The sequence below is a fragment of the Tachysurus vachellii genome, chromosome 19 (genome assembly GCF_030014155.1).
Source record: "Tachysurus vachellii isolate PV-2020 chromosome 19, HZAU_Pvac_v1, whole genome shotgun sequence".
NCBI classification, from domain to species: Eukaryota; Metazoa; Chordata; class Actinopteri; order Siluriformes; family Bagridae; genus Tachysurus; species Tachysurus vachellii.
The window spans coordinates 17,448,401-17,475,415 of NC_083478.1; the positions used below are offsets into that span (position 1 = coordinate 17,448,401).

At 42.3% G+C, this 27,015-nt stretch overlaps 1 protein-coding gene across 4 annotated transcripts in view; it reads right to left on the reverse strand.

The window, feature by feature from the left end:
• The window catches only part of magi3a (membrane associated guanylate kinase, WW and PDZ domain containing 3a), a 139,534-nt gene that overhangs the window by 39,145 nt on the left and 73,374 nt on the right, over nucleotides 1-27,015 (reverse strand). For all 4 annotated transcript variants that reach the window (XM_060895027.1, XM_060895028.1, XM_060895026.1 and 1 more), the window contains exons 2-5: nucleotides 21,070-21,186; nucleotides 13,821-13,940; nucleotides 5,168-5,374; nucleotides 1,042-1,210 (exon numbers count right to left, since the gene is read on the reverse strand). In XM_060895027.1, the coding sequence (XP_060751010.1) occupies nucleotides 1,042-1,210; nucleotides 5,168-5,374; nucleotides 13,821-13,940; nucleotides 21,070-21,186 (613 nt within the window). The remainder of the gene's footprint in view (nucleotides 1-1,041; nucleotides 1,211-5,167; nucleotides 5,375-13,820; nucleotides 13,941-21,069; nucleotides 21,187-27,015) is intronic.

Sequence of the window (27,015 nt, forward strand, 5' to 3'; positions counted from 1 at the left end):
TCTGGCTGTAATTCAGTTGGCATCAATTTAAATGTACATCATTTGACAGACTTAAATTTTTTTTATACAACTAAGCAATTGAGGGTTAAGGGCCTTGCTCAGGGGCCCAGCAGTGGCAGCTTGGTGGACCTAGGATTCAAACTCACAACCTTCCGATTGGTAATCCAGCACCTTAACCACTAGGCTACCACATCCCACTTGGCATAATCTTGACTTTAGATTTCAGCGTCAGTAGTTTTTTATTCCTAACACAAAGATCTGTGTAGACGACACAGTGTGCAAAACATTAAACACTCATCGTTTCAACCCTTTAGCCTGGTGTTTATCTCAAAACACATTCTATATTTCCTTTAAAGAGCCAGCAAAGTGCTCTCGTCTTCTGGCAGCCAGCATGACCTTTCCATGCCGCCTGGGTACTCTTCCTCGTACGTCATTTGCATTAGCCCTAGGTAACAAGTAAAACACGTCTGCCACAGGTCTGTCAACATCGGTCCTACTCAGCACAGCCCTGCGGCTCGGCTCCACGCACCTTGTACTATTTATAAACAGGATATTTATGGCACTGTCCGCATTTAGCATGGCGCAGGTAAACGAAATAAGCCGTGAGACCGAGTAGTACGGAAGTGAAACCCGCTCGCTGAAGTGACCGTCTGTTTATTTACACTTTGCATATTAGAAGCTAGATACAGGCAGATGAATGAAGCGGAGTTAAGGCAACAGCTTAAGCCACATTTGCTGCATCAAAAACATTATAAGAAACGCATTTATAATGTTTTTTTTTGTTTTGTTTTAAAGTGGCACTGACTCACCCTTATACCATCAACACTAAAGCAAGTAAACTGATGGATAAGATATTCCTTTGTTCGTCCCACAATGGGAAAATTTATCTGTTACAGCAGCAAAAATTATCTAAAAAGAATAACGAATAAAGACATAATATAATATACGGTATATACAAAAACAAAAATGTATAAAAAGAGTAGTGGTTTTAATGTTTAAAATGCTTTGTTATTGTTTATTACTGCAATCTGGCATACTCACTCTATGAAGTAGACCATGCCAGTCTCTGTGAAGGCCATCTCCCAATTCTTGGGTAGCGTCTCCTGGCTCTCATCCCCGGGTAGCATGCTCCAGGCTCCGAAGTCCATGGCACTGCCGGGTTGCGTGTAGCTCGGTACGGTCTTCCTCCAATCGGCTCCTTCCTTATGTTCTGCAAGTGAATGTATAACAGGAAGAGAGAGAGAGGAAAAGTTTGGATGGATGAGAAGGTGCAGGTACACAATACATCTCTCTCTACAGTAAGCAGCACACTCTCATATGGAGTCTGTAACTGCATGGGGAAAAAGAGAGAGAGAGAGAGAATGAGCACACAAGAGAGCAAGATTGATTTGCATGGCAGGAGGCGTTCCAGGTGAGCGCAGAGGTGTCGAGTGCTTCCGCAAAACAGTCACCTAGTTTTGTCTAGAAGGAGAGAGAGAGAGGTAGAGGGGGAGAGAGAGAGAGAGAGAGAGAGAGAGAGAGAGAGAGAGAGAGAGAGAGAGAGAGAGAGAGAGAGAGGAGCAAAGAAGGGGAGAGAGATAGCGTGAGTGAGAGAGACAGATAGAGTGAGAGACAGACAGACAGGGAAAAAGATGCAAAGAAAGTGAGAGAGGTAGCATGACTGGGAGAGGGAGAGAGACAGAATGAGAGTGACAGACAGACAGACACAAAGAGAGAGAGAGAGAGAGAGAGAGAGAGAGAGAGAGAGAGAGAGAGAGAGAGAGAGAGAGAGAGAGAGAGTGACAGACAGACAGATAGATAGACATACACAAAGAGAGAGAAACAGAGAGACAGAGACAGAGAGAGAGAAACAGAGAGACAGAGAGAGAGAGACAGACAGACAGACAGACAGATAGATAGACATACACAAAGAGAGAGAAACAGAGAGACAGAGACAGAGAGAGAGAAACAGAGAAACAGAGAGACAGAGAAACAGAGAAACAGAGAGACAGAGAGAGAGAGAGAGAGAGACAGACAGACAGACAGAGAGAGAGAGAGACAGACAGACAGAGAGAGAGAGAGAGAGAGAGAGAGAGAGAGAGAGAGACAGACTGACAGACAGACAGAGAGAGAGTGACAGACAGACAGATAGACAGACACAAAGAGAGAGAAACAGAGAGACAGAGACAGAGAAACAGAGAGACAGAGAGAGAGACAGAGAGAGAGAGACAGACAGACAGACAGAGAGAGAGAGAGAGAGTGACAGACAGACAGACACAAAGATAGAGAAACAGAGAGACAGAGACAGAGAGAGACAGAGAGAGACAGAGAAAGAGAGAGAGAGAGAGAGAGAGAGAGAGAGAGAGTATGAGTGTGTTATTGCCAGTCTGCCCTGGCCTTCTGTCTGCACCAGGCCTTGTAGGTGGTTCCTCTGTAGGCAAATTTCCCACATGACCATCAGTATCGAAGGCTGAGAGCAGCAGCAAACAGACAAACACAAACATAACTAACTGGAGATGAACTTGTGCACCACATAAGTAAGTAGGAAATAATAAGAAAAAAGGTTGGATGCTCCACTTACAGTGCTACACAACCCCAGGAAACCTGTACAGGAATAACCAGACAATGCTCATGGTTACATAACGAGAGAAACACCTACTGCAGTCACACACACACACACACTGATCTGGTGCTGTATAGATGGCTTTGAGTACAAAGTGATGCTATAGGTGCAAGTGTTCAGGCTATAGATCTGCCGCCCACATGGCTATTGTAGTCAGAGAGATTGTAGTCGACAGCATCTAACACGGGGGGGGGGGGGGGGGGATACGCGAGAACATACGCAGACGTTTATTTTACACGTCCACTTCGTGCTAGTTCAGGACGTCAGGTGTTAAAAGCTAATCCCCTGATACAGAGAATGCTTTGACCCGGTCTCACCTCAGCAGCCGTGTTTCTAGAACAATCTCAGCTACGCTAGACGTTAAATAATCTTAAAAATCATATTAATCCAAAAGATATCGTCTAATTAATTATGTTGTTTAGAAATTCAATTATTTTCCCGTGTGGGAAATCTAGTGCCTTGATTCGCATTAAATAAACAACAAGAAAACAAAACAAACAAAAAAAAAAAGGGTCCGCAAATTACTTTTTTTATCATCGACCCCGAGGCTGTTACCATAGTAACCAGGTTAACCGTCACCAGCCACAGACGCAAGTTAAGGATTTGTTTTTTTATTTAATTTAAAAAAAAAACAAAAAACAAAAAAAAAACAACATCTTTTTTAATTACTGCTGGTTTAGGTTCTCTGTGAAAAGGTAAGTCTTTTATTATAGACCGAGTGTGACTCATCTGCTCAGATTTGTGCTCAGATTAGTTCTGCCACATGTGCGCACGTCTCGGTGTCCCTGCAAAGGCCGCGCTGGAAAGCTTTCGTCAGTCGTGCTGAGAGGAGCTCTGGAACATGGTGTCCTTCCCAATGCTTCTGATCCACGCACCTGGATAACGAGCGGTGGAGCCGTTTGTCCTTCAATCGTTTCTTTAACGTGGAAGACTGAATCAATATGAGCCATGACTCGGTGTAAAAGTGAACATCCAACCCCACATTTCATAGAAGAAGAAAAAAAGACAACGACGAAAAAGAGGAAGAAGGAGAAAGGCTTTATCTGACAGGGAAATGCTTTCCTTCCCGGCTTGCGGTCTTGAAGAAGCTCAGGTCAGAGCACAGGGTCAGGCATGTTACAGCATCCTGGGAGCAGAGAGGGTTAATGGGTTTACTCGAGAACCCAGCAGACGCAGCTTGGTCCTGCATCCTGCTGCTAGAACCGCTGACCTTCTGTTAGCTCTGAGCCACCACTGCTCACTAAGCTGAAACGTGATCGGAGTGACCCGGAGTGCTAAGACGGTTCTCACACGTTCACGCCACAACCCCCAAAGATCACTCAGCATCACGGCTGACAATCGCCAGACGTGTTTTCATAACAATATCCCGAGCATGAAGCTAATGCGATTTTAATGTCAGGATCATTAGAGTAATTAGGAAAGCTCCGGCCTGTAGGTTACATCTGCAGTCGCGAGGTCTTCATTTTTCATGTGCAAAAAAAAACTAAAAAATTCAATAAAAATGTAAAAAAAAAAAACACAACATATTAGAAAGACTACAGATTGGTCAGAGTGGCTGGTATTAAAGTGGATCCTAAAAAATATTCTTTTTTTTTAATCACTTTGGAGTCCGTGACACCGACACACTCTAGACTTCACAGTATTAAAGCGACTAACAGCTACAGAGGCTTTAGATTTAACACTGCACTGTTCTGACGCGTGAATTTGTCTGTACGAGGCTGCTTTCCGCTCCGCAGTTCACAGCACACTGACACCACGTTTCAATTGTATTCGTTCCGTATTCCTCCCTCTGATCCAAAGAAAAGTAAACAACATCCTTGGCTTTAATGTTCCGTCTTAAATCTTTCTTTCGTCCAGAGTGACATAGCAAAACTCAACAAGCTCCACCGAAGGCTTGTACGAGCTCAGAGCTTGGCAGGGTAAATCACCAGCCTGGCAGCCTGATGCACTCAACACACACACACACACACACACACACACTTAAGCCCTGTCTAAGCTCAAGTGCATTATATCCATCAGACGACGTCATAAGACAAATAATCTGCGTCCAATATGCATCTCTTTCGAAATTTCCCTTGCAAGATAGATGGCGTTATTTAAAGTTGTCCGTTAAATACAGATAAGTGAGTCTGCAGCGAGAAGAGGAGGTGGACGTACGCAGATAAGCGTGCGAGGAAGTGAAGTTTGTTATCTTCACGCGATTGATGTAGCTCGGTTTATCCGTTTACAAGGCCGCTAAACAATTCTTTTTCACCCAGTATGACAGATTACGTGTTCTGAGAGCTGTATATTCACGCCAAGCTGCCTGAATGTAGTGGCCTGGACAATCTGTCCACTTTATTAGGACTGATGCAATCAGACAATCATGTACAAGCATAAAGTCAAGCAGATACAGATCAAGAGATAGATATGTTTACGTGTTCACGTCAGAGATCAAAGCCGAGGCGACGGTGACTCGAAGAATGTCAGACCTTCAGGTGAACGAGCTACAGTTCTGCTCCTGATCCCAATCTGAAACAAGCCTGACATCCAAACACTGGACAGAGATCAACAACAGCATCTCACCTGTAAGACCGTTCACAAGCGCTGGCCTATCCTCGTCGTCCTCTTCCTCAGGCGCCGCGCTGTCCTTCCTCTCCATCTTGCTGACCGACGTGGTCCGTTTGCGCTGCACCTCGGTTTCAAACTCCTCGTCAAACAGCACCTGGTCCACCAGGTCGGGCTGCACAGGGCTGGGCTCGGCCGGAGGTTTGGGGGTGCCGTAATAATTACCTGAAAAGGAGAACAGATAGTGTGCCTCGTGATTGTGCCGTACGCTCGTTTTTTACAAGCCGAGACATGAACGTAATTCACATTGACAGCACCGTAAGTGTTTGGTATCGCTGCAAACCCAATGAAAATGAAATGAACCCAGATTCGGGACTCAGTAATCTACTGATGTGAATATACAACGTGTATATACAGATATACACATATACATTACAGCACAGTGGAATTCTTTTCTTCACATACCCCAACTGAGGAGGTTGGGGTCAGAGTGCAGGGGCAGCTATGATACAGCGCCCCTGGAGCAGGGAGGGTTGAGGGCCTTGCTCAAGGGCCCAACAGTGGTGGCAGCTTGGCTGTGCTGGGCCTTGAACCCCGATCCTCCGATCAACAACCCAGAGCCTTAACCAGTTGAGCCACTACTGCCCCATTTGCCCCATCATGCAATGCAAAAAAAGAAATAATAATAGTAATAATAGTAATAATCACTTTCTAAGCTTAATTACCATTAAATATTTCATTTTCACTCCACACGGTTTCATTTTTTTTTTTTTATTTAAACTTTTCTTTGCTGCTGTTTTTTTTTTTTTTTTTTGCGCCAAAACTTTTCAGTGACCAAAATTTCAGTGTCTGTAAGTGTTGTGTGTATGTTATGCATGTACAGTATGTGTGTGTGGGAGGGTTTATAATGCCTGTCACTACTGCTTGCTTGGAGCCAAGCCAGAGCTCCACGCTTTCTTATCGCCTGTATTTACAGCAGCATGTGGGAGGCTCCTACAGTCCACTCTGCTTGGGGAAACACTTGAACCTTGAGCATTCTGGGTACATGGTGACACGGCGGCAGGGAGTGCAAGCGTGCCTTAAGAGAAGCTGAATACGGATATGTTTTGCTCTCCGTTGCATTAGGAGGTCTCTGTTGTGCTCTTGACATTACCTGGGCTGGCACGTTCCTGCGCTACGTTGCATCAGGAGACGTGTTATTAAATTACACAGCGGCGTTATCACACGAGACGGAGCACGGCACATTTTAGAGTACGAAAGTGTGACGGTGGATTTTTTGTCACCACATGGCTTTAAGAGCTGCTTCGGCGGCTAAGAGCGCACATTTAAATGTTAATTCTGCTGACTCATTCCATTGTTTGGTTGCACAGTCTACATAAGACTTGCCGTCAGACTCGAACATGGTGTGTTTTTAGTCGTCATCTTGAAAAACTGACTTGAATATTTTCCTAATTGACGCTCCAGATTTGTGCTAATCACACCCGTTACTGCTTTAGCGATTTATTCAATGCTGGGATGGTAATATCATCAGGAGATGTCAAAAGGGGATTTGTCGGTTTAGACCTATTAATTAATGTTTGCGCTTTTTTCTTAGCTGGGGATCTGAGCACAGAGCTTCGGTCTGTGATTGAATGAGTCATCAGCAGTAGTGAATTATCTTCGTGTTACACTTCCGTATCTTATCTATATGATGGAAGTATGGAATCTACGACTGGCTTTGTTTGTGCAGGGATGCAAACCTGATTCGTCCACATTCCCAACAGTCTAGGCCCAAGTCTCATCCGTTCCTAAGCGGATAAATGACACCTGGACACTTTTGGCGAAGAACTGCTGCTATAATCATAACGACCATCTTGCACTATTCCTAGGATACTTATTTACAGTATCCCCAGCCTGAGCCTTCTTTCAGCCACTCGGCATTGTATGTCACTTTTTTCTGTATAATGATTAATATCACTATCAGACATCAATAATCCCTCAATTCTGCATCAATAATCCTCCAATCAGCTGTCAGTAATCATACCATCTGCCATCAATAATCCCACCTTTAACCATCAATAATCTCACAGTTAATCCCACCATCCACCATCAATAATCTCACCATCTGCCATCAATAATCTCACCGTCAATAATCCAGCCATTTGCCATCAGTAATCTCACCATCAGTAATCCCGCCATCCACCATCACCAATCTCACTGTCAATAGCCTCACCTTTAATAATCCCACCAACCACTGCCAATAATCTCACTATCAGACATCAGTAATCTCAGTCAGTAATCTCATCATCCACTGTCACCATCAATAATCTCTCAGTCAATAATCCCACAAACTCACCATAAATTATGCCATCATTCACAGGCTACAATCTCATTATCAATAATCCCACCATTCAGTCTACAATCTCACCATTAATAATCCCACCATTCACAGTCCATAATCTCACCATCAGTAATCTCAACATTCATGGTCAAAAATCCCACCAACTGCCATCAAAATCCCCAAACCGCCATTAATATCAAGAGCATCCACCATCAATAATCCAACAATCTGCCATAAATAATAATCCCACTACGTGCCATTCATAATCTGACCGTCATATTCATTGTCAAAGTTTCTTTCTGATGTATTCTCACTCAGGGAGTTACTTTTCTGGGCAAAAACCCAGTCTATAGCTAACAGCTGAGCAGCTTGGCTAACTTTCTTTTTCTCTCCACATGTACATGTTATGTATACTTGTATGTAGCCGTAGCCTTGACAGCTGATTACAGCCATTATATATCTTTGACAAATAAACATAACGTACCGAACCAATTCCTTCTCATGTACAGTACTGTTTACTGGACCATCCCAACATTTGTGTGTTAACCTTCGATTTCCTTCGCGCTATCCGACATGTTGCTGCGCCGCTGCTATTATAAAGGAATGTTTAGTTCATTGTGTGTTACATCATCCAGATGTATGACTTATTGAGGACACATCGCTGACGGCGCTGATCCACCTACTCTATGGATCAGCACTTTTTTGAAAGACTAGTCAACAGCATTCTTCTCGAGTTAAGCTTGGCCAAAAGAAATAAAGTTTGCCCGCTTTTAAAAATTAGCAAACATTACAGTTGCAGCTCATATACAGTAAGCAATCAAAGCAAACCTCTAGAGAGCGGCTACACAACATGATATATTAACACCATCTTTCTTCCAGTCCCAACTTCCAGGCCTGCTCCATTTCCCTAGAAATGTCCAAACCATCGCTCTCTTCCGCCACAGCCTCGTACGTGTCCATCCATCACCGTCGAACGGAGATGTGAGGAAGCATGTGGCTTCAGATGGTCACGTCTTCATCGTGGAGACGTGCGTTATCAGCCTAGCCGTGTCAGGCTACGCCGTGACGAATCGCTCATAAACATGCCATTAGTCATTCAGGAGCATGAGGAGAGGAGGGAAGAGGGAAAAACAGAGGGATGAAAAGAGACACGATGGGAAGAGACGAGTATGGGAGAAGAATTCTGGAGGGAGGAGGAAGAGAGGACGTCTCCGCTCTGTAATGCCACTCATCAGCAGGGACTCGGCAGGAGGCTGGGAAATTTTTGTCATTTTTTTTTTTTAAATCGGTCGTGTTTTTATGGAAATGGACAGAGCTTCAGCAGTAATCATTTAATTTTCTCCTTACTAACCCAAACATCTCGGGTCTGAAAATCATTTTCCTTGCTGTGATTTTCGTGGCGAGAACCGATTTTTTATTTGACTCCAAGGCTTTGGGGCCGAGACTCAAGGAATCAACTCGGATTTGACTCTCGACACTAGATGACTTAATAGGAGAGGCACAATTGTACATTTGTGCAGGGTATAAAATCATGCAGATACAGTCAGGTAAAAAAAAAAAAAAAAAACCACTGGAAAATACTGGAAAAAGGCCAAGCGATAATACTAGTTTTAAAAAAAAAAACAAAAAACAAAAAACAAAAAACAAACAAAAAAAAAAAACGAACAAACAAAAAACCAGCAGATTTTAAACAATTTGTGACATCTGTACTTACACGTGATCAGCCAAAGACCTGAGTACAGATTCATTACATACTGTATGTGGAAAAAAGCCTGAAAATAGCTGCAGCAAAACAAACAAACAAACAAACGAACAAACAAAAAACAAGAAACTTTGGTCACAAAAATCACAAAAGGGTAATAGCTTTGCAACTTGATGCATGATCAATAATATATATATATATATATATATATATATATATATATATATATATATATATATATATATATATATATATATATTATAATAAATATAAAAAATTACTACATTATATATATATATATATATATATATATATATATATATATATATATATATATATATATGTGTGTGTATATATATATGTGTGTGTGTGTGTGTGTGTATATTTGTACTATGTATATACTAAATATTCATGATTTTTATGTTTTTTTTCCCATTACTATTATCCGATTTTATGGATCAGTTGCAGATGTAGTCATATATTTTATAACAGACCCAGTCAGGATTTCTGGTGTTCTAGCAGTAAAGAAAAAAAAAACATTTCCATATTTATTTTGGGACAGCTAACACGAAGCTCTGGAAAAAAAAGAAAAAAAAAATCAGTATAGAGCTGCGGGGGGAAAAAAAAAAAAACCACAACAACAAACAAAACCAACCTCACTTTCCAAGTTACATTCCCATGCTGTATCTGTCAGCGTATCCAATCATATAGTCAAGTACCGTTCATTATTTCAGTACAGCAAACCCAGCATACGTAAACATGCAAGAGTCAGGAAGAGAAGCGGATAAACCGTGACCTCTACGGAATCACTACGCAGAAAAAGGTTTTGTACAACACCTTGTTTGTTTGTATTTCTCTCTTTCAGCTTTGTGAATGAACGGACTTCGAATTCTAATGAACTGTAAATAACGCAGCTCTTTAACAAGGACTATGACTAATTCTGGCAGGAGTCGGAACACGCGTGCAAGCTACTTTATATGGTAAACAGAGCGGCCGGTGAATAAACTCTCTACACTAGAATATGAATAAAAATTCTCCAGGGTCAGAGTGTGAGAGCAGTGTGTGTGAGTCAGCTGTAACCTTTCCCCCTCGCTGAGAAGCACACAATAATGTGAAAGAGTTCCCACTGAGAGATAGCAGCGGCTATTACAGCACCTTATGAAGACGCAGCAAGAGGGCCAGAAAATAACCTTATTCCAGAGACTAAATGTCACCGTTTTAGGGCACTTGCACATAATACAGGGTTTGAATATGAATCGAATGCTCCGTTGCGCAGGTTCTTTAATGCACTGGATGTCTAACTTCGTATTCTTCACGATCAGGCTATTTATTTATTTATTTGTTGCTGTTTGATTTGAAAACAAACCAAATAAAAACGCTGATTTCGCTCCGAATGAGAATCTTGTAGGTAGGAGTGGTTCGATTTAAAGAGAAAACGATTCGACTCGGAATCGACTCCAGAAAGTGAATTAAACGTGAAGGTGATTTTTTTTATTTTTTTGCCTTTTGATTCACTTCATTATGTGGCGTCTGAAACCGAACCAAAACAGAGAGTTCATTTCTCTCTGATTGAGCAGTTCCTCTGATGATTTAAAAGCACGATACACTTCATCTTGCTTCATTGCTTTTTTCCCCCTGCAATGCCTTGACACTTGTTTTCATGCGGTGAATAGAACGGCAGTACAAAACAGAGACTGAGAGTGCGGCACGGATTAAATAGCTGCCTTGGCAGACAGCGCAGTGTTTTGATATTCCGCTGTAATGCGCAGATGCTGAAATCTGTTAATACTCATGGAAAAGTCAAGGTAAAGGAGGTCAAACGCTCAACGTAGGTCCTGTCTCTGCTGTAACGAAAGGGGGAAAGGGAGGAAGGGAAGGAAGGAAGGAAGGAAGGAAGGATGGATGGAAGGAAGGAACGGAAGGAAGTAAGGAAAAAAAGGAAGGAAGGGAAGGAAGGAAGGAAGGATGGAAAGAAAGGGAGGGAGGGAAGGGAAGGAAAGGAAGGAAGAAAGGAAAAAAGGAAGGAAGGGAGGGGAGGAAAGGAAGGACGGAAAAAAGGAAGGAAGGGAGGGAGGGAAGAAGGAAGGAAGGAAGGAAGGAAGGAAAAAAGTAAGGAAGGAAGGATGGAAAAAAGGAAGGTAGGAAGGAGGGAAGGAAGGAAGGAAGGACGGAAAAAAGGAAGGACGGAAGGAAGAAGGAAGAAAGGAAGGAAGGAAGGAAGGAAGGAAGGGAGGGGAGGAAAGGAAGGAAGTAAGGGAAGGAAGGACGGAAAAAAGGAAGGAAAGAAGGAAGGGAGGGAGGGGAGGAAAGGAAGGAAGTAAGGAAGGAAGGGATGAAAGGAAAGAAGGAAAGGAAAGAAGGAAAGGAAGGAAGGAAGGAAGGGAAGGAAGGACGGAAGGAAAATCTAGGAAGGAAAAGCTAGGAAAGAAAGAAAGCAAGCATGCAAGACATTTCTGTGTCCTGCTCCTGCACAAATCATCCACTGGTCTTGATGTTTCCCCACAGCACAGGCTCTAGTCACTGGGGAATGAAAGCGTTCCAGTACAATTGAGGACATCCATCCATATGAGCTCCTGTCCACAACTCTGATGTAATATTGAGTAAGCACAGGCCTTCTCCTGAAGTAGACCCGAGTCTGAGAGAGCACGAGTCAGTGGGGTTCCATCCTAATGTCTGTGGGGTTCCATCCTAATGTCTGTGGACTCATAACACACATGAAACGCTCCTGTGCCATCAAATAATCCTTACAGTAATGAGTGGACTGGACTACGTGGTGAGGTGGGATTAGTGCTGGTGTATTAAAGCGGATCTGGAAAGATTTTGCCGTATTTCACCTTCTAGAAAACGAGCAGGAGAGATAAGTAAACACGCCCCCGTTTTTTTTTTTTTTTTTTTTTTAAGTGTTTTTTAAATGCTGAAGTCAAAATTCTTTAAGTTTGTCCAGGAACGCTGATCATTTCTCCAGACGTCCTCTGGAAACTCGACAGACATCGGAATTAGCGCTCCAGTAATTCAAGCTGAAAAGAAGCTTTCAAGCAGAAAACACAGAAGACAGAATGACAGCAGCCCAAACTAATTTACATGCGCTGACTTTTACACCAGACATCAAGGGAAAGACAAGGTATCATTGACCAGAATTAGCTGCTGTGAAATGACCCTTCGGCCCGGGACACCGAGAGACTGAAAAGCAACACGCATCAGTCACGGAGATGGACGGATCCTGTCTGAAAGCAGGCCCTGTGACTTCGCTGTCGACCTGGTTGAGTTTTCTTACAGGACTTTATACTACGCTTCCTGTACAGAACAAAACCTCCCATGACTCAAGAGGAGATTATTAATCCTATCAACATGAGCCAGCTGAGGAGAAACAATGGTCCTCCACAGAAGCGCTGCTTTACTCACCGTGACCAGTGACGCAGAAGCTCACCGTGGGAGATCACAACGCTAAATCACGAGATCAGCGTAGGTACGATTTGACTAGGGATTGTGAAACCTGCGCAGTATTTTAACCTAGGGTGCTTTTCAATCAGCTTCCTGTACACGACTTGGGGCTCTGTTAAGGACGCATTGGGATGCCGATGACTCACACACACACAGTAAACATCCCTAACTAGAGGATTTTTGTTACAATCATTAAATACTTCACAGCCATAAGACTCAAACAAACTAAATCTAGAACATCAGATTAAAAGATACAACAACGATAACACGCTGTTGTAGATGAAGTTAGCTCATGTTGTGTGCAATCTTTTCCTAGATGAGAAAATATGTCCAGTAAGGGAACACAGGCTTCGTGTCCAGTTTGAGTGCAGGTTCGGAGCCTAATTTAGAACCAGTTCTTTTTTTTTCGACCGCCAAAGCACCGGCTGTGAACCAGGAAAAGTGGTTCTTAAGTAGCACCAAAACGTTGCTGGTCTGGACTTAAGAACCGCTTGTGTCAGGGGCTGTGGGCGGGGCTACTGTTAGCGCTTTTGTTAATGTAACTTAAGTATACTAATGTTTAATACACTTTTACTTTACTGCAATATCATCAATTATCAGCATATATGATAGTAAGTAGCTACATGCTAAGGCTAACTTTTTTCCTGTGTTAATGATAAAATAACGTTATGTACTTTCATGATTACAACCTCCGTTTATACAGATTACATGGAGCTGCACGTACACGTCGGCTTCGCCGCGTTTGGATGCTAATGTAGGTTCACAAAGCCATGAGCATTAAGAGTAAAGCAACATCCGCCATTGTTGTTGTGTTTGCCGCTGCATATATATATATATATATATATATATATATATATATATATATATATATATATATATATATATATATATATATATATATATATATATACACACACACATACACACACACACACACACATACATACATACATACATACACACACACACCCCTTTCATGACAGACTAGACAGAGGTTAAGAAGAAAACAGTAAAAACAAACAAACATGCAAACAGTCTTTGGTTACTGCTAGGAGTTATTAGGACACAGGATTCACGACGGCGAGGTCGAGATCTCGGGATGCACAGAAGACGGGCCGAGTTGTGCAAGCGTTGGTGTTCAGCAGGCAGCAACTCGGCCCACATCACTGAACTTTGGCCCTGCTGCGTTCCCACACACTCTTACGCACCATCGTAGGTTCCACTCTCCAGCAGCAGCCCGCTTTCCTCCAGAACACGGAACTCCTCCACGCTGATGAAGTTATAGTCCACACCGGGAACCTCCCCCTCTCGAGGCTGTCTCGTTGTACCTGCCGGACACAGGACAAAAGGTCAGATAGAGTGTTCGGTCTTCTGAATGCTGTTAGTTTGGGTTACTTTTAACTAAAAGTGTAAAAACATGCAGCCCACTGAGCAGAGAACAACTCGAAAACTGAACTTTAATCAACTTTCAAAAAAAGTGTCTTGGCTTATTTATTTTTGCAAGATATAAAAGCTACACAAGATGAAACCCCTTCATCTTTCCTGCTGAGTTTACAGCCTGCATCATGTCCCAAATCTCTGGATACAGATCTGCATCTGTATCTGCAGATCTACAGATATCCCCCCCCCCCGAGTTCCTCTTCCCCCAGATGTCAGTGTTGTTTAAAACAAAGCAACACTATTTAACTGATAACTAGATCCTAGAGCAAGGCTGCACATGTGCAAAGCTGATAAGAGATAAATATCCCAGGAGGCTCTTGACCTCGGTATGACAATAAAAAAAACACTTTCACATTCAAACCTTAAACGTTAACGACGCTTAAATAAGTTGTTTCTACTGTAGGTAGCGTGAGAAAATGTTGAAGGGGTGAATGCTTTTGCAAGGTCTTCCAATTCAGAAAACAACGATATTTAAACATTAAATACGATTAGGATTTGAAAGGGTACTGAATAAACAGTGTTACGGGACTGTTTTGTCCTTCCTCGCTGTTTTCCCAGGTTTCTGCTACAATCTCATCTTAACGCGCTTGTTAATGGTTAAACACGTCCAAATTCCTGCTCTGCTATGAAGTGATTTTTGCTTGTTTAATGATTAAAACAGGAAAAAAATGTGAGCAACGTGAGGGGAAATAAAAAAAAATAAAAAAAGTTTTGTTAAGAGATACACGAATATGAAAATATAAATAATAATAATATAATATAACACCTGGTACAGTAGTGCAGAGGTAACGTGTCTGTTTAAAGTTCCAGCGTTGCAGGTTCGAGTCTCAGCTCAGGTGTGACGTTTGATTTGATTCGGAACACACACACACACAATGATGAATGAACGAACACCGATCGTGTTAATGTTGTCACGTGAAAGCCTGACCAAGCCCCCCCCCCCCCCCCCCCCACACACACACACTTAAATAGCTATTCAAACACACTTGTGTATGCAAGTCCAAAGGTCACATTAATGTACCGTACACACAGAGAAAACTCAGACATGTTGGTTTTCTGAGCTCAGCTTCATTAGATTATAGAAAGGATTCCTCAGCGTGGCTTAAAGGTGTTTCTTCTCGACTAGAAACCGAGGCAAGGGTTTTGAATAGATATTGTGGACTAGCGAAAGAAATCGTTTCATTTATTTCGTTATTTGTCTTCTTTTGGAGTCAAAAGCCTACAGGTCATCCTGAAGGACGGGGTGTATTTCACGACACGTTCGGCCTGGCTGACACGAACACGCTCGTCGTCCCTGCACTGGTGACTGAGACTCGTGATTTCATCGACAGAGGCTTTTCTGTCTAGCGAATCAGTCATGAAGCCTAAAGCATCGTGCGCATGTCATTTTTCAACTGCAGACTATGTTTACGATGGTATTTATTAGTACGCATTAAAAGACTAAAGAATGATTAAATCCGCTAACACTCCGGTGGACAAGACATCTTATTAATATGGTTTAAATTAGCCCATGTATTGTATGGCGACTGGAAAATTCCCCTGTTTATATTTATATTATATACATTCATTCATTCATTTTCTACCGCTTATCCGAACTACCTCGGGTCACGGGGAGCCTGTGCCTATCTCAGGCGTCATCGGGCATCAAGGCAGGATACACCCTGGACGGAGTGCCAACCCATCGCAGGGCACACACACACTCATTCACTCACACACACACACACTACGGACAATTTTTCCAGAGATGCCAATCAACCTACCATGCATGTCTTTGGACCGGGGGAGGAAACCGGAGTACCCAGAGGAAACCCCCGAGGCACGGGGAGAACATGCAAACTCCACACACACAAGGCGGAGGCGGGAATCGAACCCCCAACCCTGGAGGTGTGAGGCGAATGTGCTAACCACTAAGCCACCGTGCCCCCCTATATTATATACAGTTGTATAAAATGTAAGCCAAAAACTCATGCACTAGATAATAATAATAATAATAAAAATCCAATTTATTTGATGAAGAAACCAGACACAGAAGGGAACCTCATCCTCATTTTTGCGGGACACTGGACAGTAAATAATATAAATATAAATTTCTACAACGGTTTATAGTCGGTAACAATAATCACGAGGCAGTGCACGCCTTCGAGAATCTCCAAGCGACACGACGCCTCGTCACTCGGTAGCATGAACGTACAGGCGTTAAGGCGCGTCCAGTAAAATTCCTTCAAAAACATTTAACGTCAAACGGAGCGGAGCTGTAATCTTTAATTATTGTGCATGCCAAGGGTTTTAATTCACATTGCCCGTGACTCATTCATTTCCTTCACACTGCCCGCTGACTCATTTGTTTAATTCATTGTGGCTGAGGCGTCCTTCATTCATCAGCGCCTGGTGCTTGATATCAGACTCTCGGTGTAAGTGATGGGTGGGACAGCTGGCGTTGAGCCTAAACGCCACCGTTTGCATTCACACGGTTCGTATTACTTTAAACAGTGCTCGTAAACGGAAGAGGAGTCGAGCGGTGTTCGGAGCGCCTTCTGAATTGGGAAGAATTTCTACTGAATGACAAAAACCTTTGCATGGGAGTATAGAAAGTCTCTTCAGTCTCTACTGATCCTGGTGCAACTCCTGATGTCATTTCATTAGACCTGCTTTCCCAGGGATCAGTATGTCAGTGTGCGCCAAAAAGAAAGGTCTTCAGTAAAGCATTTTATTTCTCATCTTAAACTGGCCGTAGCGAAAAACCTTTTGAGACGTGAAGGATCCGTCTGGGCGATGGAGGAGACGCAAACCTTGGGATGTGATGCAGCCCCGGAGGCTTGCGTGACAAAGGTTTCGACACGTTGTTATTCAGCGCTCTTGTATACTGTACAAGGGACTATTATTTTTTAACCTTGAGTTCTAACATTTCATTTGTGGCATCAAAGGAGTGCCGGGTTTAACAGACACCTCATTACACCGATTAAGGCAAAAGCTTAAAAGGGAGGACCTTAAACCTTCTGAAGAAAAAAAAAGAAAAAAGAAAAGCAATTGGCAAAGATTAAACACCTGGGCATCATAGCCCCCCGCTTCCACCTTTCTGCCATCCTTCTTTTTTATCAATAGATGAGACGGAGGGAGATTACCGTCATGCTATAAAGGATATTAATGCCTCTGGGAGAGCGAGCGCGAGGATGGCCGGAGCGGCCAGGATTATGTGCCGAATGGGAACGCGTCAGGCACCTGATCCGTCTTCTCGCTTCTTTTCCTGAGACTTTAATGACTTCACTGACCTGCTGTCTGCAAGGGGAGGGGACACACTTCATGTAACACTTCTGCTGCAGAGGTGTGATGATGGAGCGGTGAGCGAGAGCGAAGTAGTGAACTAGAGAAGGCTTGGACAAGAGAGGCCTCGTGAGAGGTTGTTAGTGCGGTCACTTCAGGTCGTTCTGGAAGATTCACGACGAGCGAACGACGCCTTCACGATCCGCCGCCGTCTCGACTGAACAGATCGAGATATCTGAGAAATCTAACAACCCCCCAATGTCTTGTTAATGATTAACGTATGAAAAAAAGGCGATACGCGTGAGTAGAAGTTGCCGAGGATAGAGTTAGGTGAACACATATGATTCACTGTGGCCACCCATAACGGGAAAAGCCAAAAGTAGAAGAAGAAGAAATGAAAGAAGGAAATAACACAAATCATAAAAAAAAGCAAAAACAAAAACAACAAAAAAAAAAAAAAACACCCGTGTGGAAAAAAATCTTCCAAATATATTAATAAGTTTTTTTTATTATTATTATTATTATTAAACTGAAATTTCTAGTTGAGGCATGTCAGTTTAAAAAGATAAATAAAACAAAAAAAAAAAAAAAAAGAAAATTGAGGATCAAATGGATGCAACCACTGTATTTAATGCTATATTGGTTCATAAAGTTTACTCATCTCAGACTGAATTCAGTTATGATGCTATTTTGTGGAAGTAGTGGAGATTTAAAAAAAAAAAAAAAAAAAGTTTGCTTTAATAGCTAATTATGAGAAGGTACACCTCCATCTTGCTCTGAGCGAAGTGACTGACGTGAACGCACCTGACATCCTCATGACAACTTCCCTTCTTGACTTGAACGCATTAATCCGCTGCATCCCTTGTTACTAAAGACGAACCTCGTTTTATCATGCATCCAGCAACTCCATCAAAAGTCCAGCAGCACACCTTCTACACCGTGTGTGTGTTAATACGAGCCTTTGTTTTCCGTTACGTCGTAAAAAAAGGTACATCCTGATGCTTTATATATCTTTAGGTCATTCTGTTGTAATTAAAACACTACGAGCTTAACAATTATTACACAACTCCTAGAACGTTCGGGCAGGAAGTGGTTACCGAAGCGCTGCCATTAAAAGTGACTTTCTTGCAAACACACACAAGCAACAGTTTGTAAGAGAACTGACAGGACCTTGGTGTTATGATGCAACGGCGAGTCAGATGGAAGGACGTGTTGAATTGAAAAGCTGAGTCATCTATGATTGATTCAGAATAAAGCGCCGTGCACGTGGCATTGAGGAGCTGCATTCTGCTCATACAGAGCGCAAGTAACAATTCAATTCAGTTCAGCAGACGCTGTCAGAAGAAGCTGAACACTAATCTATACGTAGACTTGTGCTGTGGTGGATTGAACCAGTCTTTTTTTTTTTTCCCAACTGGTGCTGTTCAACTACAGTGAATTTCACACATTTATATAACAATCTGAAGCTGAAACACATCAACAGAGAACAGAAGTGTGTAGCTTTAGCAACAAGCTAGTCAGTAGCAGTGTTAGCAACTGGCTAGCCTGCTAACATTAGCGACCGTTTGTGTGCAGGTATAGAAGTTGTTTGTGACTAGAAATGGTTATTACCAGAGATTGTTTGTATAAAATATTTTATAAGATAAAGAGAATATAAAGATAGATGACTTTAAACAATGCAAAATATTCAAATGTTTTTCTCTCCATAATGATAAACAATGGGCTTTCATTTCAGCTGTATTGCTGGATAATCTGTGGCTAAATCCCCCTACTGGAAAACTGGAAAGGACACATTTAAGAAGCATTTAGGGGCAAAATGAATCATGTATAAACCAATCTTTATTTTTTTTCCGACATCTTTCATTGAAGGTTCAGCAGTAGAGAAAAAAAGAAGCAGGTGGTTTTTCATTTATATATAAACACGTACATCAGCGTTAGTTAATATTTAAGATAAAGTAAATGATTTCCCCCTAGATCTTCCCGCTTGCTTGCTGTGTGTATGCATGTCTGGCTCTGTGTATTGCGAAGAGGTCAGTCCAGATTTGAAAACAGTGCCGGCTTTGCCAAAGGAAACCAAATACCTTTATAAAAGCTCCAAAATCACCGACAAGGAATAACCAATGCTGCCTCTACAACATCTCACTCAATGCCAAATCACAACAGACTCGATACAAAAGGCACAAGATCAACTGTTTTAAAGGTATTGAACGAATCATAATGTGTACCAATATCTCTCAGGAAAAGATCATCAATTTGATGATGCTTTCGTTTGTAACATAAGTAACTGAATTAGTTCTAGTGCAAATAATTAGCAATTAAGTGCTTCTGTGTGGATTAAAACCAGACGTGATCTCAATAAATATATACATTATAGAGTATATTATATTTATATATTATATATACATACTGGACTACACACACACACACACATACACACACACAGCATTTATACATACTGGACTATACACACACACACTGCATTTATACATACTGGACTATACACACACATACACACTGCATTTATACATACTGGACTATACAGTATGTAGCATCACGTGATGGAGCTGCTGCTGTGAAATTGGTCGGGGTTTGACAAAGGTGGATGGAGTCAAATACAAGGCAGTCCTAGAAGAAAATATGTTCCAGTCTACAAGAAACTCTGAGCCTGGGGCAAAAGTTCACCATCCAACAGGAGACCTACTGTACCCTAAGCATTCTGCAAAAGCTGCATTGTAGTGTAGAGAACCTGGAAGTGTTAGATTAGTCTAGTTAAAGCCAGTACACCTCAATCCCATTGAGATCTTTGTGTGAAGAGACTCGAACATTGCTCTTCACAATAGTCTCTATCCGGTCGAAGACAAACAAAAATCAGGATCCAGATTTGCAATTTCTCACTTATTTAAGAATGGCTTTAAATACAGACAGAACAAAATGGCAAATTAGAAATTCGTACAAATTGAAAAATCTTACAGACTATATTCGTCATTTGGGAGTGATTTTAATGTGGAGCTCGAGTGGAAAAAGAGATTTGTCTTCTCGCAGCGTGAAGCCACGGCAAAAACGGAAATGTTCCGCGAATGAAAAATGAAACGAAGTACGTCTTAGCCAGACAGACTTACGTACTAAGAAAAAAGAGAAAGTAGTGAGTGAACGAGAGTAAAAAAAAAAAAAAAAAAAAAAGGAGGTGAAGTGTAGAGGCAATGGCATCAATCTCCTTCCCCAGGAGCTGCTTTTGGACAGGCAGCAAGGCAGCGGATTAAAGATGCCTAGCAGCATGCGAGAGACGCTGCAAAGATTTACGCTTCTGTACTGCGACGTAAGGGGAACGTTTTATACACAAGGGAGTTAAAACCGCTTCAGAGAGGTTGGGCTTTAAAGGAAAACTCCATCCTGAAACACTTTAAAGACGGTTCTATTGAAATCGTTCTGATGTGTTTAATGCCGTATATGGATGGAAAGTTAGCTCTGATGGTGGTGTTACGCTGGGATTTAACAGCAGGAAAAATAATTAACACTCTCAAACTGTCAGGTTTCAGTTACTTAAGATGTGGTGCATGACGGTGTTGATAGGGTTATTAGCCTAAAAGTTGAAGCTGTGTTATTGGTGGAAAAGTCAAGGTGATGGAGCTGGACAGTAGACGTTAAAGCGCATTACCAGATGCAAAAAAATTCTACTGGAAAACAGGATTTTGGAGACGGACGGACGGACGGCAGTATGGGATGGATAGATATGGACTGTTGTGTTTGTGTACTCACAGGGGATGGTACGGAGGTACAGGTTGTCTCGTATCACTTGCTGGAGCTTGTGGTCCAATGAGCCTTTCTGGAACTGCAGGCTAAGGTAGTGGCGCAGATCCGTGTTTAAGACTTTACCTGCAGAGACAACAAAGACAGAATACGTGTAAGCCATCATATCATGGACCAAACCACAGAAGGCATCTGAAACGGGGTAATAAATCATAAACCTAGTCAGGCTGAGTCCTGCTGCTGCTATTAGAAATCAGACAGACCCTCTCCCAATCTTATCTGATTGGCTGATGACTCCAAACCCTAAAGGAAGGACACATGTCCCACTAATCACGGCTCTCTTGTCTATACTGAGCATCTAGCCGAACAGCCTGAAACAATGTAGATCTTTATCGCTATTGCCAGGGGTTTAGCTGGCTGATGAGGAGGCTGTGCAATGCATTCTGGGAAAGATGCCCGAGACAAGGAGACCTGAAGTTTATTTATTATTTTTACTAGGTGCCAGAAAGAGAGGAGGAATTTGTAAACAGATCCGAACCGCAGCAGCGTAAATACGAACCGCGCTGCCATGGTGTCGCCCACCTCGTTCCGAAAGCAATGCAATCAAAACAAATCACTTTCCGATGCAAGTAGCTCCCCCTCCTCCCCCAGGAGGGGATTAAAAGGATGACCTACTGGGTTCCTGATTAGTCTCGTTTCATTGGGTAGCTGAGATGCATACTAATGCACTCTTACTCACAATTACTTAAGAGACTCTGTGTTCTGGGTTTCATTTTAAAGCATTAATTACTCTTATTAATGTGGAACATGGCTAACAAGGCTCGCATGGCTCACAAGGCTCGGGCTCAACCTGTGTTTGTTCTCTGTGGAACTCGAGTCGAAGAGAAAGGTTATTTAATCCATGGAGGTTAGTTACCTTCCACCTGATAAAGGAGGCAAGACGTCGGAATCGGACCTGTGTGTTTATGACACCAGTGATGATCACACTGGTCTCTCTTATCTTTATTTGTGTGTCTTGTACTGGTATTGTCTTAGTTTGTGGCTAAATTCCAATTAAACTCGGAAGTGGGCGTGGCCTAAAACAGAACCCTACTGATTTGACCCTGGAAACCATTTAGAAGGGAAAAATATAAGGTGGCAGTCTGAATTCCAATTGTTAAACCTTAATGGGGAGCTTTAAAAACAAACAAGCGAAAGGCCTCCTATTGGTTTATGTATTTGTATAGAAAAACAATTATTCAATGATTCTGATTAGCATATTTATATTTGGTTATATCTCTAGTGCAGGGGTGTCAAACTCAGGCCCGCGGGCCAAATTTGGACCCGAGTTTGACACCCCTGCACTAGAGATATAACCAAATATAAATATGCTAATTAATGGTGCTTGCAAAGCAACATTATTACTATTGTGCCGGACAAAACTTCGGCGCGTAACTTGTCCTGCAGCTTTTGTCCTAGACCCATGAATGACGTGTCAAATTGACCGGCTCATTGAGGAGAGGTGTGCTATGACTTTTATAAGCGATCCGAGTACCGATACTTCCTGTACCGGGTCTCAAATTTGCCTTTTTTCCCCCATAGACTCCCATTATAAAGTTTGGAGGTTTATAACTCGGCAAGCTTTAGAACTATCTACACCAAACTCGACCAGCTCCTTTAGGGTGATACTCTGAACAAACTTTTTAATTGGTGTACCGACTGGCCTTCCGGTTGTGCCGCAGCCCCGCCCCCAAAATATGCAAAATCAAAAACTTTTTACAACCTGGACATGTGACATATCAAAACACTCAGAACAATGAGGGGAACTTCCTCACGTGTATTTTGATGACATCACGTGATGTCACGTGTAGCCCCGCTCCCAAAATAAGCGAAATCAAAAAGTTAGCACAACATCGACATGTCATGTATCAAAACACTCAGCACGATGAGGGGAACTTGCCACGTGCAAGCACCATTCACATTTTCTTCAGGAAATGTACGTTCTAGTTATATTTGTAATTATATTTGGCCCGCGAGATCATATCGAATGTGCATTACAGCTGGCTAGCCGCATGCTCCGCTAATACTACAAATCCCAGAATGCCTTGCCACTGTATTGACGCGTAGTCACGAACAGCAAGCGCCACTCATTCTCTGTTGACAGTCGTTAACAACCATGCTACAGTCACATCGGGCAAGTTAACTCCACCCTGCACAAAAATGGCCAAACGAAAGATGGACAATAGGAGCTTTCAAGACAGGAGGGAGGCAGATTATCTGTTCACGAATATAAAGGACAGACCGGTTTGTCTTGTGTGCTAACGGAGCTAACGTGTCTGTAACGAAAGAATCTAACATAAGAAGACACTAGATGAAAAGTTGGATTTTCATCGAATGAAATGATTATTTTTGGTTGTTTTGTTGTTGGTTTTGAAAACGATCCACTTCAAAAAGGAGCTTAAAATGATCCAGTGAGAGGCGTCATGTATTTTATTTATTTAAATAACAAATAAACACCACTGATGTGTCTTTTATTTCAAATTTAATTTCTTATGTGTTTGTAATATCAAGCTCTGGTTGTTCCAAATCCTGTGTTCAAGCAAAACTAAAGTTTGTTTCAATATGAAAAAGGTTGAACATTACACATCAGTTGCAGTTCATTTTTCAATAAATATTTAGTTTGGCCTGTGACTTTATGTCAGTTTTATATTTTGGCCCACTGTGAATTTGAGTTCGACGCTCCTGCTCTAGTGTATCAGTGTCGTGGGTGTTGCCTCGGCTGCCCCGACGTTACGAATGCCTCTCAAACTAATGTCATGTAGGTAAACTCTGCTGAAATGACCTAGCTCGCTAGAGAGCGCTGCTCCATTCTGTCCTCTCAATGTTTTTATTTTTCCTCCCTCTTCCTCTCAGTAGATTTCTCTCCAGGGAAGAAGAAAGGAAGAGTGAAGCCAATATCCTCGCGTCTCCTCTTACAATTGCATCACTCTGTTTGGCCACCACACACCTGCAAGCCATTATTGCTCAGGCCGGTTCAACCCGACGTGAAGGATCACAAATGACAAAATGAGAACGACCTCAACGACGCAAAGTGGTTTGTCTGGGAGTTCACGTTTATCGAGCGATCTAGACTGGTCTCATTAAAAATGTCAGGGCTGTACAGTACGTAGCTCGTCATAAACAAGACGAAAACTGATCCTGACGTTTAAATTGTGTTCTGATCTATTCTGGATTTTCTATGGCTGTCAGGGGGAAAGGGAAAAAAAAAAAAAAAAAAAAAAGAACAGAATAGAAAAAAAGCTACATGTTCAAGTCCAAGAGGCACATTGTGAAAACATGATGGACATCGTAAAGGCGTGGTGAATGACAGGAATTTAGGTCAGGCCACAATGGATGCTCGTGTGTAAATGAAACACACTGCATGTAGTCGAAGTTCCCATGCAAAAGCTTCCATGTCTTCTATTCATCAGGACTATCTCGCAGCATGCCACGTACGCTGAAGACGTGTTGCTCCTTCTACCCGCCAACATGTTTCCCACAACCAGCTCAAAGGGGGAACCGTACTAGAGCCTCCTTTTCTTACAACTTGAACACAGGGCTTTTCGTGGACTAATTTTGGGGCGTTGAGATTTACAAGCATCTCAGTCTGACATTCTCAGTAATGAATCTTGCATCGCAAGAACCTCCAGGACAAGTAGCGAAGAGCTGAGAAACAGACGACGGTAACCTGCGTGGAAATCTATTTCTCTTCTGTCATGCGCAGCAGATCCCTGAATACAGTTTATCATCTGTATGTGTATATATATATGTGTGGGTGATTAAGCGAGGCTAAAACATAAAGCATTATAATAATAATGTTGCTTCGATAAGATCTGACACTGCAAGCATTTCTTTCTACTTTCTCTTCATTTCATCTCCATTTTTTCTGATTCTGTACAAAACCGTACAGAAAAAACACAATATGATGGCGGGCTCTCGTTTATCTTTGGGAGAAAGCAGGATTTACAGTAGGGATCGGTCACGCTTCGAACGGGATCGCTTCAGGTGAAAGTTCATGAAGTGTGTGAAACTCATCTGAGATGGATCGTGCCGTTTGAGCAGTACAGATATATTCATTCATTCATCTTCTACCGCTTATCCGAACTACCTCGGGTCACGGGGAGCCTGTGCCTATCTCAGGTGTCATCGGGCATCAAGGCAGGATACACCCTGGACGGAGTGCCAACCCAACACTCATTCACTCACGCAATCACACACTACAGACAATTTTCCAGAGATGCCAATCAACCTACCATGCATGTATTTGGACCAGGGGAGGAAACCGGAGTACCCGGAGGAAACCCCCCAGGCACGGGGAGTACATGCAAACTCCACACACACAAGACGGAGGCGGGAATCGAACCCCCAAACCTGTGAAGCGAACGTGCTAACCACTAAGCCACCGTGCCCCCTGAGCAGTACAGATATATTCAAAAGCATTTACTCTGCACAACATGCAGTTAGTAAAAAAGTCGCAAGGTTCAAAACGAGCTGAAGGTGTGTGTATTAACCAGGGTACATACACAACATTCACGCACAGTCTACATTTTATCCTAATTTGCGTTTGCGGGACAAGGTCCAGCCTTTTGAGTTTGCTCTAAGGTAATGTAAGCATGCTACTTCAGATGCCAAGGGAGCCACTTTCATCGTCCTGCACCAGGACACCAACAGACTGTCCGTGGGAGGTAGAGTACACAAAATCTCCCTTTGTGCTTCATCATCTGAGCTTTGGAGCCATTTTTACCAGGACAAGAATTCAGACAGCTTTAGCGCCTCTCCTTTATCTTGACCTGACCTCCTACTTCTGAGCTCTTGTCTCTGTCTTACTTGTTTACGAGGCCACATAAAATTTATTTTTCTTACATATTAAAGTTGGCCGAAAATCGATCGTTTGTTGACTATAGATCAATAAATCATTAAATATGTCAAAAACTATTCCGTCACCTAGAAACCAGGTGCGACTTCAAATCCATCCATTAAATGGAAACAACCATAATGCAAACAGATGGATGGATCGCGTAGGTTGAAGTAAGCTGTGCTTCAAACCACAGGCTTGTTAGAGGAGGCCGGTGAACACGATACACACCCACCTAGTCCACGTGACGAAGCTAAAACAGATGTCATGCTTTGGCCTGCGTCGTTTACTGTTCTCACGTCTGGTTTATTATGGTTTCTTTTTCTGAGAGACTGAAATGTACTTTCTCCCCAGAACTGTTCAAACATTTTAGGTGTCCATCAAACAAACGGGGAGGGATTTTTAATCTCCGATTCCCTTTCAATAACATTATTTTAATTGTTATAAATGACCTACGCAACACATTTAATTGTTTTTTTTTTAAGCTTCAATACATTTAGCCTTTAATACACGGAAAACAACGTCCGGGCGAGGCATTTTTCCAGAAGTGGTGAATTATTTATTTTTTCGCTCAGGCGGGTCACAGAAACGAGGACGGCGGGTGTCGGGTGTGATCTTTAGGTGTGTTGGACTTCAGGTTTCAATGTTATCTTTGCATCAAATGAAGAGTAGTTTTGCAAAAAAAAAAAAAAAAAAGAAACAATTATAATACATTATAATGAATAAAGGTCAGACATATTTCATGATGACTAAAGCACTATTCGGACGGGACTAGTTTTCCAAACGACGTTTGAGTTAGAATTTTTTTTCAGCCGACGTCTGTCATTTCATGTATGGATTCGGACGGGACTAACATGTCTGTGTTTATTACGGAGGTAGGAGTGTCTGTGTTTTACATGTGGGCGTTACACAAGACCACATGTCCAGGATGTGTGGATTGCGTATGGTCATATGACCGATCAATAAACTTGAATACCGGTGCACTAGGGTTAATACGGTAGTTCACGTTGACCAAAACAGACAAGAAAACGCGTTTTGGAAAAAACATTTTCGGCAATCACAGACATTCGCATTCAGACGGG